Source organism: Zophobas morio, unplaced genomic scaffold (genome assembly GCF_036711695.1).
Source record: "Zophobas morio isolate AGI-343-1 ecotype UQ-CSIRO unplaced genomic scaffold, CSIRO_AGI_Zmor_V1 ptg000544l, whole genome shotgun sequence".
In the NCBI taxonomy this organism is placed as follows: Eukaryota; Metazoa; Arthropoda; class Insecta; order Coleoptera; family Tenebrionidae; genus Zophobas; species Zophobas morio.
Window position 1 is genome coordinate 69372 of NW_026972647.1, and position 15686 is coordinate 85057.

At 32.8% G+C, this 15686-nt stretch overlaps 1 protein-coding gene and 1 long non-coding RNA gene across 3 annotated transcripts; one reads left to right on the forward strand and one right to left on the reverse strand.

Moving 5' to 3' along the window:
• Window positions 1–9870: 9870 nt before the first annotated feature.
• LOC135121260 (uncharacterized) lies at window positions 9871–11918 on the reverse strand. 2 transcript variants are annotated; one of them, XR_010278907.1, is made up of 4 exons: window positions 11837–11918; window positions 11363–11569; window positions 10147–11295; window positions 9871–10066 (listed from the first exon to the last, which is right to left on the reverse strand). It is a non-coding gene; the product is annotated as an uncharacterized LOC135121260 (long non-coding RNA). The 2 variants fall into 2 exon arrangements; XR_010278906.1 differs by having other exon boundaries at window positions 11363–11625.
• Window positions 11919–13584: 1666 nt separating this feature from the next.
• Window positions 13585–14366, forward strand: LOC135121267 (uncharacterized). The gene is made up of 4 exons (XM_064045584.1): window positions 13585–13728; window positions 13816–13904; window positions 13986–14133; window positions 14207–14366. Exons 1-4 carry the CDS (start codon window positions 13597–13599, stop codon window positions 14279–14281), a joined length of 444 nt encoding a protein of 147 aa, XP_063901654.1. The 5' UTR covers window positions 13585–13596; the 3' UTR covers window positions 14282–14366.
• The last annotated feature ends 1320 nt before the right edge of the window (window positions 14367–15686 follow it).

Genomic DNA, 15686 nt, shown 5'->3' on the forward strand with positions numbered 1-15686 from the left:
GCCCTCCACTTCAACCATGAGGGTGGAGCTGGATACGCGTTTTGTATAATATATGTATATTCTAAACCCTCTTTAAATGATTATGTCTCCTCAACACAACAAAAGAAAAAATGAAAAACATTAAAATAGTAATGCACTTAAACCTTTAATACACAATGAAATCCCAAAAGACCTTACAATAAGCAATACACAGTAGGAGACTATTTCATTTTATAAACTTAAATACACAAAAACCACAAAAACATAAAACAATCCATAATGAAGTAAGACGTATAGAATAACACATTGACGGCAAGCCAACACATGAAAACCACAGAGTTCTCATTATAAATGACCACAAATTAGTTAAAAAATAACACATCTAAACTTCTAAGGCATAACATAAAGTACACCTTTGATACAGACAAAAATTGCATAGCGCCACACACCCTACACGTGCACTTTCAAACATGATTATTTAAAAACATCTAAATATTTATTCGAAAACACACACAATCGGCCACACTATTAATACAAAACCACCGAGTAAACAAATATTCCAAGAATGAAGTTTATGAAAACTATAAAAACATAATCTATGACATTGAAACAAAGAAAACATTACCCAGAGGAATTATACAAGGCCATACAAAAGGAAAGGGAACACTTGAGACTAACACTTAAGACATCTGGACAGGAGATTATAATAAACCTCTTAATGCTATTGAAAACTCTGAGGTAAAGGAGGAACAGTGCAAAACATTGGAGAGCAATAAAAGATGTAAACCTACAAATTACATTCACGAATATGAAATAAAAAGAAATATCCATCACCTACCTAACCTATAATGAAGCCAATATTGCAGACTAAAAGAATTTACACAAGAGAGCAGTCAAAGACGAACTATCCATAACACAACAAAAAGGTTTTACCATTTACCAATCCAAAAAATGTCAGAACAGGGAATTATTTTAACAACAACCTGGAGATTTTTCAAAAAAGGAATAAACTTTTGTACGACCCGCCTCACTGCAAGGACATAAAGAAAACGCTGTTCTATCAAAGGGCTCTTTTCGCTTACTGATGCTCATAGCAAATCTCAAACAACTACTAGTTCAAATAGCGAATATTACTACTGTCTTTCTTTATACAAAACTTAAAAACCAGTGTACGTTCATATACTTCAGGGGCTCTACCTAATCAAAGACTGTTTAGATCCCCAGTAGAGCTCCCTATTATCTGCAAATCACTCCAAACGTTAAAAATGTATACTACCACATTGTTGCCTTATTTGGCCTCAAAGAATTCGGTCGACTCTTTTCCAATGATTTAACTTTAAAAATTACAAAAATCCGAATACACAAAAGCAAATGGATAAATGCCAAAAACTTTGTAATGATCATAGGAATATACGCCGATGAGTGAATCATATAGGGGAACACCACATATTATTAGAAAAGCTACGAAAAGAATACAACATTCGAGACGACTGCGACCTAAACAATATTAGGTATCAACATACAACAATCAGATTATGAGATATTAATGAACCCAAATAAAATTGAACAACTTGCTCCAGCAACTCAGTAAAGTCTAGTTATTAACCATTTATATACAAAAGAGCTAAGAAAAAAAACTGCAAGAGCTATGCGTTATTAAACTCGAAACTACTATTTCACAATTTGAAAACATAAGGGGTAAAACAAAGGAAGAGTGCCATACTCCTGTAAAAAATTGTTTTGTTCTAACATACGCCTCGCATGCTAAGTTTAAGATATGGATTACAAATATGACACAAAAGAACCTACGATCAAAATTATTTCAGAAGCCAAAAAGACGTAGTAATAAGAGACATAAACTTGCACTTCCTTTTACGAAAAGAATTACAGCTCTCTGAGGAGTACAATCAAATTAATACGGGATATTATCCATTCGGCTCTCTTAGAACATAGCGCTTCTTGTACAAGACCCGGTATTGCATATGCTACAATATTACCTGGAAGATTTATGCGTAATAGTGAATTAAACGCAACTAATGATGGTAAAAGGAGTGACTGGATATTTCTACGAAGCAAGGTTCCATCCTAACCATTAAGCGAACAAAAGCGAAGAGAGTATTAAATTACAACTTTCGCATCACCATGAGGCACACAATCATTAAATGGAAATCTTATACCATGGATGTCGAAGGTAGACAAGACATCCTGCGAAGCTGACTACATGGCGCTAAGCAAGACACTATATATACAAACAGAAAACCTAATAAACGAACTATTGCCCGAAGAAAAAATAATAGGAATTTATTATGAAAACTAAGCAGTAAAAAACTTTGACATGTAGAAACCCTACCACCACATTAAATAGGAATTACATTAGGTTTACTATGAAATTAAACATGTCACCTCAAAACCTGGAAGATAATTTTACTAAATTACTTTCTAGTCAAAAATACAAAATCCTACTTGAAAAAATTTAAAAGTTCACACTACTATAACATGGATTTATAACACATAGACACAGTATACAAAAAAACCTAAGACACAGTTCAAATACAAACCAAAAAAATACCTTAAAAAAGATATAGAATATTAACACAAAACATAGAAACAAAATAAATAGTATAATATACTAAGTATAAAATACACTAACTATAATACATAAATACACAAAACACATAAAAACCTTAGAATACGAACCCCTTAAACTTTTACATAAAAAATGATTCATGAATAAGCCCTTAAAAAAAAATTACATGAGAAAAAAAGAAATTAAATTTTCTACAATACACAATAATTTGACACACTTTGTTAATTAAATACAAACTAAACAAAGAAATATTTTATAAAATTAATTGGCTCAACCCTTTGTAAAGGTATAAACACATTCTAAACTCGGTCAATTAAGCGTTTCTTGCTTTAATATTTTTTATATCTTGTGTTTTATATGCTTTATTTCTATATGTTACATCATTTTACTAATCATACAAACAATATATATCCATATATTAGCTCCTATTCAATATACTTTTTTATTTATATACATTTTATACAAAATAGATATACACCGCATACGGTTGGAACCACACCTGAGGCCGATGTGCCCACAAGCCATCCATGCACAAATAATTCAAAATTAGCAACTACCTTCTTTAAAAAAGTGGTTATAGATTAAGATATTTTAAACATAAAGACTGTATTAATACAGTATTAAAAATTTTTTATAAAAGATTTGGATAAGTCGTAAAGCCTGGGTGGCGGCATTACAGGCAGTGTCCTCTTGTTGTGGTCAAATGGCGGGAGTTCAAACCTGTTATTGCAAAATGGTTCTCTGCCCATTGGGAAATGTCATTATACGCCTTCAAAGTAATTTACTGGAGAGCATTTGCGTATAAACCCCTCTCAAGGAGATATATAGGTTGAGAAGTTATAATTTTATTAAAAGCTTAACCGCAGTATATCAATGCCACCAAAAAACTGCTGTTCTACCATATATTTAGTGTTCTGTTTCGTTTTTACTAAGGATTTAGAAGTATAATTTAAAATAAAATAAAAAATCTGCAGATTAATACAGATAAGGGGCTCGTTCAAACATGCACTTTATTTTAACAAGTTATTAGTAAAAGTAACCTGATATTATGGAATCTATCAAGCTATACTTTAAAAAGAGTTAATGAAAATTAAAGAATTATCAATATACAAATAAGGAAATTAATATATCTTACTGTCCAGTATTTTGGAAATCTTGATATTTTCTATACAAAAATTACCATCCAGTTAAAAGTGAGCTATAAATAATTTAGCGTAAATAATTTTATCTCAGGGAATCTTATTTCTAGTTTTATCCTAACTAAAGAGATATATATTAAATTTTAAAGGATAATATTAATAAATTCTAGAAGATTTTTTCCTCCTATTTTTATACATTTTTGTATTTTAATCTTTACTTTATATTTGACTTAACTTATGAAATCCTTTTGTTCATTTTATTTATTTATTCATCTCTTTTACTTTCCTAATTTGAAATTTTTTTAGTGTTATTATTGTTTCTAGTGAGAGAAGAAAATAAATAATTTTTGCAAACATTTTTGTGAAGTCACGAAAACAAAACATTTATATGAAAAATGGCTTGCCCACAGCCCTTTTTTTTTTCATTTGTGGTTTGGGCTGTGATATGTTGCGCTTCCCAGAGGACCTTTAAATTTATTAAATAATTATTACTGTATGTTTAAGTCTTTAATAACTCTCTATTAGAATATCATATAGTTTATAATCTACGTTATACTATATTTTATAACGTATATCTCACAATATATTAGTGTGCGGTTTGAGACCTGTAATATCCACATGAGTGAAAACTCACTGAACCCTTTGTTAAAAACAAATAGATTAACGCTCTAAAGAAAAAATTAGATCATGATAAAATTTGCTTTGTTTAAAACAGCTTTAATATAATTGACTTGACGCATTTTTTAATCGTGTGAAAGTAGAAAAAGACTCAAAAAATTTTAGGACACCACAGCGGGGCTTACTTCTAAGGTTCTTCGACTAAAAATAAGGAAATTATAATTTAAGCTTTGAAAATTGATGGTGTACAAATACCCTATCTTAAGCTAAAACCGGACGAAAAATGGGTCAAAAAGAAAACGAATTGATAAAATTATCGCCTATGGTCTTATATGTTATTTCCTATAGTGCATTTAAACTTATATCGTATGACCTTTATTTAAGAAGCTTAGAAATCACTTTCTAGTTAATTTTTTTTTAATTAGCTCTTTCAATAAATTAAACCTGTTCAAAGTAAGGGCTACTATGTGTTTCTGTACAAGATGCTATTAACCGTAGCGGGTTAAGTAATACTGGGAGTAATTATAAAGTACATTTATTAAATGACAATTTAAACTGCTCCCCCTTTGCAAGAGTGTCAACTACTAGGAGGTAATCGCTAACCTACTATTTTCGAAGAACACCAGAAATATAATTAAAGGATTTAAGCCAAAGATAATAGAGTCAATAAATATTGAATTCTGTTATAAATTTTTTGATAGAGAGTTTTGCAGGAACGTGTCTGAGCCTTAATTTAATCACGGCTATTAACTCAAAACAAATTGGACCAAAAAAGTTAAAACCAAGAATTATAATAAATTCGTGCCCAAACTTATTTTAGCGTTGTAACGTAATTGTTCTCTATATTAACGTGTGTATAGCACAGTAGATTAGATATATATTTTATTCTTATGTAAAGAACTAATTATTTGCTTTTATCAGTTATGAGCTAACTTTAATGCTGTTAAATTTCATACCACGCCCAAAAGTGGTTCCTTTAGGATGGGGGAAGAGAAAATTAATTTTAGTATCAAGTTCAACGTACACAAACCGAAATCTAGTTTGTACGCTATCACCCAGTTAAGCGCTCGTATAGTCTGGTTTCTTTTCGACTTGATCAAACGCCAGAATTACCATTAATAATCAAAGCATAGCAATTTTTAGTATCACAATATTTTTGTGAGCGTCCTTTTTTCTGTTTAGTCGTGAAGTCCAGTATGCCTACCTGCCTCTTCTAATATTAATTTATTGATATAGGCGGTACGGCAAAGGAATAATCTGTTAGCCTGTCAGGTGGGTGATCTGTTAGCTATGTGTTCTATTAATTTAGCGTGCCCGTGGAGGCGTAGAAGCTCTTTGTTTTTGCGTGGGACGTATTGTGGAGCAAGAAGGATCCCACTTACTATGTACTATACATGTGTGTAGTGTCTAGTTAATGTTTATGCATTTATTCCTACCTTGGCTATGCGTATAATTACGCTCTTTATAACCACACCATGTGCCATTTTAAAAACAACAGATCACTCAGAACTATTTAACTAAGCTTTTTAAAATAGTAAATATCTTTTAAGAGCAAACCAAACTAGTATTAACAAAGAATGAAATTTTTAATTTGCTTTGGATCAAGCACAAGTTGGTGTGGGACTTTTTTTGTCTAGCGTCAAGTTTTATAACTTAGTTGCCCCGTGAAACTTATAAGCTAAAGTACACGTTCCCTCTATTTGTTGCTAAACTGGTAATATTGGGTAATATTAGCAGAGAATAAAAGTCAAAGGTATTTTGATATTTTTAAAAGAAAGCACTAATATAAAAAAAGTTTACAAGCAAAAATTTTTAAAACTATATTTTGCTTAAAATTTTTATTTTGTAAAGCTTAATTAGCTATTTAAAATAAGGATTTAACTATGTGATACTAGAGAGTACTGGTAATAATTTAGGCAGAAGAGTTAATAAATCTTAATTTTTCTAATTTTTCTTTGGCTTCTTTTCTAACGCGTTTCTTCCAGTTTTCAAAGGATTCTAATTGTTCAAGCTTGCTATTATGATTGTTATTTTTATTAATAACACTCTTGTTATTAGCACTATTCTTAGTTTTAGTGTTAGTATGTGTATTAAGCTCTTTATTTTCACTTGAAATTTTTTCAAAATTTGAAAAGTCATAGAGGCTTTTAATAGAGTCACAAACTAAATTGAATTCACGTAAACTGCAGCCTGCCATCCTAACAAACTATTCAAACACGAGAAGAACTTTCATAAATTTGTTAATCAAATAAAAAATATTTACCAAACTTTTTGACAAGTTCGTATTTTTGCATAAAAACAAGTAGACGAAAGCACATATTTCAAGTTTGCTGCCGTTACTAACGAAAAAGTTGGAACTTTTGCGGTTACTAATGTACCTAATATACGAAAGAATTATAAAAATAGGGACAAGTTAGAGAGAATACAACACTTGCTTTTTCCAATGGATTTCACATTCTTCTGCCTTACCTGCTTGATCGCACCGGAAGCATACTAAACCCACGCTAAAAAAATTTATTCCTAGCATACAGCCTATACGAGTTTCTTCTTTTTTAAAAAAACTTTTGGATAATCCCGTCTTTAAAAGTAATTCTTTCTGTAACTATAACATTTGCTTAAGTGTAATTTACATAACACTGTAATATGGACCTTATCAAAAACCGAATTACTTTCGCTTAAGGCAATGGACAAACATATATACAAAGAAGTAGGATGAAGTTTGACGTTTTTGGCTCTTAGTAAGTTAAAATAACCATAAGCCTAAAAGTTTATGCGTTATAATCATATTCCCGAAAGGAGATAAAATAGTAAACTTTATCCGCTACGCGGGCTTCCACTTTTTGTTTTAAATTGTTTTCAAAACATTTAAGCATCAGAAGTCTTTTTGTCAAGACAACACCAGTAGATAATTTTACCTTTCTTCTATTATTTTAACCCTTTAAGCGCTGTCTTACAAACCTATATAAGCAAAAATTTTAGTAATGCAAGTTTGTGGACTTTGAAGGGTAGTACAATAAAAAATTTTTATTTCTGGCTCCTCAAACAGCGTGGTTTTCATATATGATGTTGATTACCTAGCAATTATTTGCTAAATATTCTAGCAGCACAGTTATGTATATAATATTATGGCCATTTTATTATATTTTTTCTTTATATAAAGGTTAAAAAATTGTTAAAATTTGATTAACATCTGAGTAACCTTTTTCTTAGACATTGAATCTTTCTATGGAAATATCTCTCTAGTTTGAAGGTCTTGCAAATTGGCCCAAAAATTCCGTATTGATTATGCCATTTGTTAACATTTTACTAGATATTAAGGTGTTTGTTTATAATTCGTTATTACCGCTCTTTAAAGGCCAGTTTTCGCTAGAAATTATCTTTATATAAAAACTTGTATAATAATTTTTTATTGCTAATTTTATTGGCACATTAATGCCATCGTAAATTTTGTAAGAACTGGATACTAATTTCCTTACGAAATTTGTTAAAACAGTTAAAACTTTTTATATTTGATAAAGATTAATTTGGAAACCGGCCTTTTTTTTTTTGCTTTTATTACACTTGCAAATTATATAAAATTTATATGACAAACTATTTACATATAAAAGATCCTATAAATACAAGAGCCACGAGGGAAATAAAATAAAGTCAAAGAGTAAAGAGTACTAAATAGCAAGGACACTTGAAGTGCTAAGAAAAAAAGTAATTCATAATGTCATGGAGCCCATTAGTAAAGTATTTATACTACTAATAAAAGAGATACCAACAAAAGTATGTAAGAGTTCACTTGTTCGCAAAAACCACCTTTAAAGATTTTATAGTTTGAAGTATATATATAAAATATATTTATGTGATAACATAGAATGTAAAATGAATAAAGGGTAGAGATCACATTTATTTTAAGTAAAAAAGATACAATAAAATGGGCCCTATAACCAAGACATACAAAATTCTAATTCACCCTCACAGTACAACTTTAACTCCGACCAAAAATAAGCAAAGCCATCAACCATTAGGAAAAATAAGTAAAAAAACTTTAGGAATCCTTTACAAAAAATACTTTTTAGTTTATCAACAACCTTCTTTAAAAGGCCAAAATCTACCGAAAAATCTAAAATATTCTCGTATAAATTTACAGGTAGCCTGCGACGGGCATCGAACAATAAATTTAAAGATTTCCTAAAGTAAACGAACCAGAAAGTTTAGATATCTTCATTACTCTTTTATGTAGTCAAATTAGAATGCCAATAAGACCCATATCAGGGTCTATTTGGAAAAACTCACAATACTCAACTTTATAACAACTCCTGTCCTCATGACCTTCTGTGCCGTGTCCTAACGTTTCATCTTGTTTATCCACAGTAATGTTATCAATCCGTTCTATTGAGGCATCAACAAATCTAAAGGGCTTGCCCACCTGCAAGAGAGAGGGTACATCCGGGGCGTCAGATATGGGACTTTCAATATTGATAGGTTTATCAGCATACTGTTCATTCTAAAAAATCTAAAGGTTGCTCATCTGACGCAACTTTGCAGACCTTTGGCCTTGATGCTGTCCTGTCACATAGGGCGTAGGGTTGCCACAGCTTAGTGGCATGTTTCCTCGAGGCATGATAGGGTGAATTAATCCCCTTCCCAGCTACTGCTAGATTGAGGTACTCCGCTACGGATATTTCTTTCAGAAAAGGAAAAGTGTTTTAGCAAACTTTTGTTCCTTACCTCTGTTTAAGAAAGCCTGCATTACATTTGTGGAGCTGTCAACCCATCTTAACAAGCTCCAAATATGCGTGAGTGGCAATACCCATCAAGGGCCAAAACCAAATTTAGTCAAAGCCGTTTTGAAGGCCTCACTAAAAAAATATATTGGGGTCAAAACCGTTTATGGGAATTCCAATAATTTAGATTTTAGAAAATTATTAGGTTCTCTCCTCGTGCTAGGGTCTTTAAACTGACATTGGACCGACCAAAAAAAAAGTTGTAGCTAAAAAATCATGGGCAGTAGCTTGAAATATATTAAATTTTTTATTTATGCTTATTAGACCTTCAAAATCCCCTTTAACTTTAACAGTCTTTTTAGGCGTCACCTCAAGCATCTTGACTATTTACTATAATTTTTCTCTTTTCCATATATTGTAGCTCGTTTTGAGTGTACAACTGAAATAAACTTATTTCCTTTAAAATTTTTATTTCCAGGAACAGTTTCAAAAGGGTGGTATATGACCTCTTCTTAAAACGTTCACTAAAACTCTTTAACACTCTTCATTAGTGAGTTTAAAAGGTCTACTAACGATTTGAGTCCTACATCTAAAGGAAGCTTTAAATATGATTTATCAACCAAAGAGAAGAAAGTTGAAGGCATATAACTCTTAAAAGAAACAACATTATTGTAATCACTGCCTTGAAAAAAACGTGTTAACTTTAAAGTGGAAGCATTAACTGGAAAGAATTAAGTATGTTCGAATGTACAATAATGTCCTTAGTCTCGCTTTTTCCCGCAAATTCCATGTATAAAACCGTTTTCAAGGTAATCTTTATAGAGGGACTGATTCTTTTATTATAATACGTCCAGTTAAATAAAGTTTTGCAATAAGTCAACTTTCTCTTCTGGAAGACCTTTAATTGTATCGCGAGGAAGAATCAGGAATACAAGGCCTGTTCGAAATGAACACGGCAAACTTGAAAGTGATTTGGGGAGTAACTGGACACTACAACCCTCTTTCCAAAGAAATTCCTTCAATAGTATCTAAAAACCAAGAATAGAAAACCAAAAACTACATCAGAAGAGAAAAAATTAATAAATATGTCACGAGCATTCGTTACAACCTTATCGTGGGGAACCTGACGTTTTACAACAGGAGAAGGTAAGCTTTTCAAGATTCCTCTCGAAATGCTCGATACAATCGATGGTATGGCAAAAGGGTAGGTCACGATGTACGGGTATCCGTATGAGAAATAGAGAAATTGCAACCCTTAGGAACACTAAATTTCTTCAGTTTCACGCAGCTCTAGCCGTTTTCGGAAAGGGAGGAGTAACCATAATAGATACTCGTTAGTAAGCTTAGAGAGTTATGGGGACGAAACCACTGTTGTAGAGTCTAAAACAGGTTAGCTGAGTACTGTAACGGTTAACGTTGTCAGGACCAAGATTTTTGAAGGGAACTTTTAGTTTTTAATGAGAGGAGTAATAGTACCGGAGTTAGGAGCAAGAATAGAGAAAAATAAAGTGGATTAATTTCCAAGCGGGAACTTTGGAGAAAAGCGCCATCAATAAAAATTGAATCAATAATTTTTACAAAAATTTGAATGGGTATGGGTGCTTCGAAAATTTGAAGAGGCTAAGGTTCAGGTATTAGATAATTTTAGGTATAACTTATAACTTTTAATTATTATAGTTATTAAAGCATTGAAGGTAGAGAAAGGGGTTTTATATTTTTAGGACAAAAAAACATTTGAGAGTTGAAGAAGAGATAATTTTCCAGTAATACGGTGAGTTTCATAGTTGGTTTTTATATTAGATGGGGCACATTTCCAAAAGGAGGAGAAGAATTCCAAAGAGTTATAAAATTGGATAAAATATAAGAGTTGAAAATAAAGATTATCAGGTCGACCTCTCTTATTAAACATAATAATAAAAGCAATGGAATCAATATAAGTAAAAGTTGATGATAGAAAGGCAGGCTGGGAATCGCTAAGGTTAAAAAAGTGATTTGCAATGGGCACTTCGTGTGCACTATTCCCCAGAGACTTGCTTCTTAAATTCCAAATCAAGTCAAAGAATATTAACTTATGAAACTCTTCAATATTATAAGCGCTCACTAGGTCAATAATATTTAAAATAGATAGTGATAGTTGACCTTCCCAAAAGTGACAAATTTTAAATCAAGAGAACAGAAACCAAGAGTGCTTTCTAAATGAATCTGCGACATCTCCAGCAAAGAAGGCCTGGAAGAGAAAGCAGTTTAATTTAAGTGCCTAAAGAGGAAGAAGAATTAGCAACGGGGTAGTAAAACTGGAAGTCTATAGCATAAAAATTTTATACAGTGTGGTCTACCAAGAGGAAACAAGTTTAGAAAGCAAGCGCCGATAAGAAGTTTGCTATCAAGCATATATGTAGAAATGAAGAGAGGTCAGTATGAACATAGTATAAATTTAAGAATTGGAAGTTCCCTCTGAATATAATGCGTGTGTTTAAATAAGACGAAAACAGTGGTAAGTCCAAAAAGGGAAAACGGTTTCCGTAGTATTCCTTGTTAAAAAGTTTAGCAAACTTAACGCCCTTCTTATTAACAGAGCGAGCATAATCTAAGTTAAGATTAATAGTTTTAAGAACAGAATGTTCATCGAGTTGATAAAAACCAAATACACTTTTTTAAATATTTGATAAAATAACATGATAAGAATTATTTAAAAATAAATAAAAATAATAGAAATTGAATGAGAACTAATCGAATAATTCAAGACAAATAAGTGAATTAGGAAAAAGTAAAATCAGAAGAAAGAGAAAGCTGGATACCAAAAGTGTAGGGCGACAAAAGTGACCATGTGGTTTATATATAACACGAAAGCCGTCATTGGTTTTTACTGGCAAAGCGTGCTGCTGAGTATAATAGGTTAGTAAATATAAAACGTTATACATATACACACACACACACACACAAAAAAAAAATTCTACGAGAGGGTAAAAGATTAATTAATGTCTCCAGGATAGGACGTAAAAAGGGCATAAAATATGGAATAATGAGAAATAGGGGTTTTTCAGATCTTCCTAGGGTTAGGGTTGGCTGTGGTAGGAGTTTGAGGACTTGTATGTTTTACAAATGTCCTTACGAACACCCTCACATGGCTTGTTAGCCTTTCTCTGCAGATAAAATTATTGAGACAGGTCTCCTTATCAATAAAAAAAATTTTATAGTTAGCGAAAATCTATAAATTTAACCACCAAATGATGGGACAAAGAGTTAAAGAAGAGGGAGCAATTAGGTTTTTTCTAAGGTGGATTTAAATTTGCTTTAAAGGCTAACCGTAAGGACAGAGGCTTTCTTTTCACCAGAGTAAGCCGCCCTTCTAGGTAGTGTTATAGAAAAAGGAGGTTTTTGGTGACGCCACTTCATAACTCTACTATTCTCCAAAGTGCCCTAAAATTTTCAAATTCACAGAAATGAGTTAATTTTTGGTTTCAGTTGACATTATGAAATAGTTTTAATACTTTCTTAATCGGTTTGACGAGCTCGTATGAGAGCTTCTTAATCCCCAGGGAGCAGGGTTGTGGAAAATCTTTTCTGGCGGTGTCAAAGCTTAAGTCCCTAAGAGAGCGGGCAGCTTAGGTTCGGAGTCAGTACGGTGGCTGTCTACAGCATTTTAATTTTGTGTACAAGCAAGGCTGATGTGTTATCAAGCTCTATTTCGTTTTTCAATACTGTCGGTTTGAACTGAATTTGTGCATATAACAAATAGCGGAACCAAGACCGAATGCTGGGAGACATCTGTTAGGTCTAAAACTGTTGACGGGGCCCCATTCCACAAGCAAAGGAGGAGAAAGGAGGGGGGACCCATCTTATTTATTTTGGGTGTTGTTTAACTACCAATTACTATAATGTTGCAGTTTGCTCGCAAAATTTTCTAACTTGGAGACCTAACCTCTGGGAGATTCAGAAAAATGTCTCCTGTTCGTGGTTAGCCCTCGTGGCCCTCTTGTGTCCACCACTATATAAAATGTGTCCAATGGAAGCGGGATAGAAAATGAAAATTGTAGGATGGGTTTGGTAACAAAGGCTTCAGCTCAAGGCCTTGGGCTTTAAAAAGTAGTTTTTAAATATACAAAATCTTTGTAACTCCAACTAAATATATCCCAAAAGATTTTGACAATTCCGATTTTTTGTAGGGTGCATACAGTACATTATTAGAAAAGCCGTCATTATAGCAACTCTAGTTACAAGCAAAGTAACCTTGAAATTCTATTGTAGACGAAAAATACTACAAAAAGGTAGTTGTTTGTGAGAAGACTATACATGGTGAGTACATGGATACATTTCGACTAAACATACAAACGTACCAAGACAATCCTATCTGGGAGCTACAAAAGTTTGCAGAAGGGGCATTTTAGGAAATGTTTGTTTTCTGCATTCACCATGCATTTATGCGGCCCACCACTTCACGAGGTTACTTTAGTCATGTGGCGGCTCCAGGGTGGTGGTGTAATAAAGAACTCAAGCTTAAACGAAGCACTTCCCAGCAACTATTGTAAGCATGACCCGTTTGGATCAAGTAGAGCGGATGATAGTAAAATACCCTGATTTCCCTTCCAAAGGAATATTGTTTCTCGATATTTTCCCCTTATTTAAAAATCCTTCCGCTATAAAAGCGTTATTGGAGGAATTTCAAAGACACATTACTCCTTTGTTAAAGGTTATAACTTTTGTTCTTTATATTTAAAGTTAACTAAGTTACTTGAACTTGGTAATTAAGAGCTTGTTCATAATACCCTGTTAAAAGGTTGACACCGTTGTTGGTTTAGAGGCATGCGGTCTTTTATTTGGCCCTACTCTTGCACTTAAGTTGGGCTGCGCTTTCGTTCCTGTCCGGTTCAAATTTTGTTTACTATAATAGCGGGGCTAAGCCATTAAATTTTTTCTGTTTTACTGCACCTTTCCTTGTTTCTGCAGAAAAGCCGGTAAGTTACCTGGACAAACTGTAAGCGTAGAATACAAGGAGTATGGTAGCGACAAACTTGAAATCAACGCTGAAAGCATCAGCCTTGGAGATAACGTTGTGATCATAGATGACGTCCTCGCTACTGGTGGGACTATGAAGGTTTCTACAACCTTATACAATTCTTTTTTTCCTTATAGAGTTATTGCTAAACAAATATTCTTTTTATTATAAGGCTGCTGTAGAACTGGTGAAAAAGCTCGGCGGAAATGTTATAAAATGCTTAGTGCTTATTGAAATCACCGAGTAAAAGGGAAAAGATATTGTCGGCGCGCCTTGTTACGCACTTTTTGAGAATTAATGGGATGTACATATAATACTTTTTCATCCCACGACCATAGCGCTTTGAAATATTAGCGTACCAAGTCCTTGTTTTCGAATTCGTTCGCTAAATAAAATTTCTTAATCTTTTATAAAATTTTGCTGATTTAATAATGAACATTACGAAATAACATATATAAAAATAACTTGAAGAACATTGAACGTAGTTTTTTTAAGTATGTTTAAAGTCTAGCAAAGACGAGTCTACGCGTTTAAGGTAGTACAAAGAAACTTTTGTAAATATAAATAACTTTCTAAGGGACTACAAATTAAATTATTAACTAATAATTTTTTTTTATCGCAAGAGGCTACATATTTAAAGTTCCTTTCTTAAGAGAGTATAAAGGGTTCGAGCTTGAGAAGTTTGACTGATTACGTGGTAATTCAATCTGCTTCTACAATCTGACGTTCCTTATGGAGTCAACACACCAAGCGACACCTTAAGTTGTAGTGCCTAAGTTTTGGGGCTCGGTACCTTGATAAACCATCGTACCCCGTAAGAGGGCTCCACTTTTCAGCATAATGGGAAATCTAACATGTGTTAACTTCCCACTAAACTATATATATAAATCGGGTAGCAGAAGTTATTAAAATCAATGTGACGGGGGGGTGGTTCCAGTTAGCCCACAAGCTGTTAAACTTGGTAAATTGCCTTTGCCCCCACTCGTTTGTTTAACATTGCGAGTAAAGTGACATAATTTTTGAAGTTGGTAATAGGTACATGGCTGAAGAAACTGAAGAAATATCATCATTATCCCGTAACATTTGCTGGTTTTCTCTTTACCCAGAGTATACCACGTAATAAACCATCTATCTCACTACCTTTGTTAATAGTCAACTTTATTTACAAATTACGACCTTGTTTCTTAATTCCACATCTTAAATTTTGAGTAGATATCTCATTCTTAGTTTACCGCTCCAGTGACATTTGTAGACTGTTTCAGGAGTGCTATGTTGTCCAATTTTTAAAAAACGAAGAGTATTCCTAAAGAATGTTTACTGTCGTCCTTAATTACCTTGATTTTAAGCACATAGTTCCTGTGCAATCTATGCTGGTGTTGCGGTTCCTGAAATTAACCTGTTTCCCTGTTTTAACAAGTTGTAAAGTTGTTAGGGGCTATGAGGTTGCGAGCTTATAAGATTATATTTTACGGTAATTTATATTTTACCTTAGTCTACAAAATAAACCCCAAATATATTGATTATTAAGCCTTTTGCCTCCACTTTTGTTACAATACGCCTCCTTTTTTAAGGTTTACTTTAATTCCGAACACCAAGTGCTCGTAATATACACTCCTAATCCTTCTTAGACGGGACTAGCGGCATGCATTATT

What these genes read in the sequence shown, in the direction of transcription:
- LOC135121267 (XM_064045584.1), top strand. Translation starts at nt 13,597, where the DNA reads ATGATAGTAAAATACCCTGATTTCCCTTCCAAAGGAATATTGTTTCTC. An exon ending in ACATTACTCCTTTGTTAAAG is followed by an intron (nt 13,729 to 13,815) that starts GTTATAACTTTT and finishes CCCTGTTAAAAG; the next exon opens with GTTGACACCGTTGTTGGTTT. An exon ending in CTACTGGTGGGACTATGAAG is followed by an intron (nt 14,134 to 14,206) that starts GTTTCTACAACC and finishes TTTTATTATAAG; the next exon opens with GCTGCTGTAGAACTGGTGAA.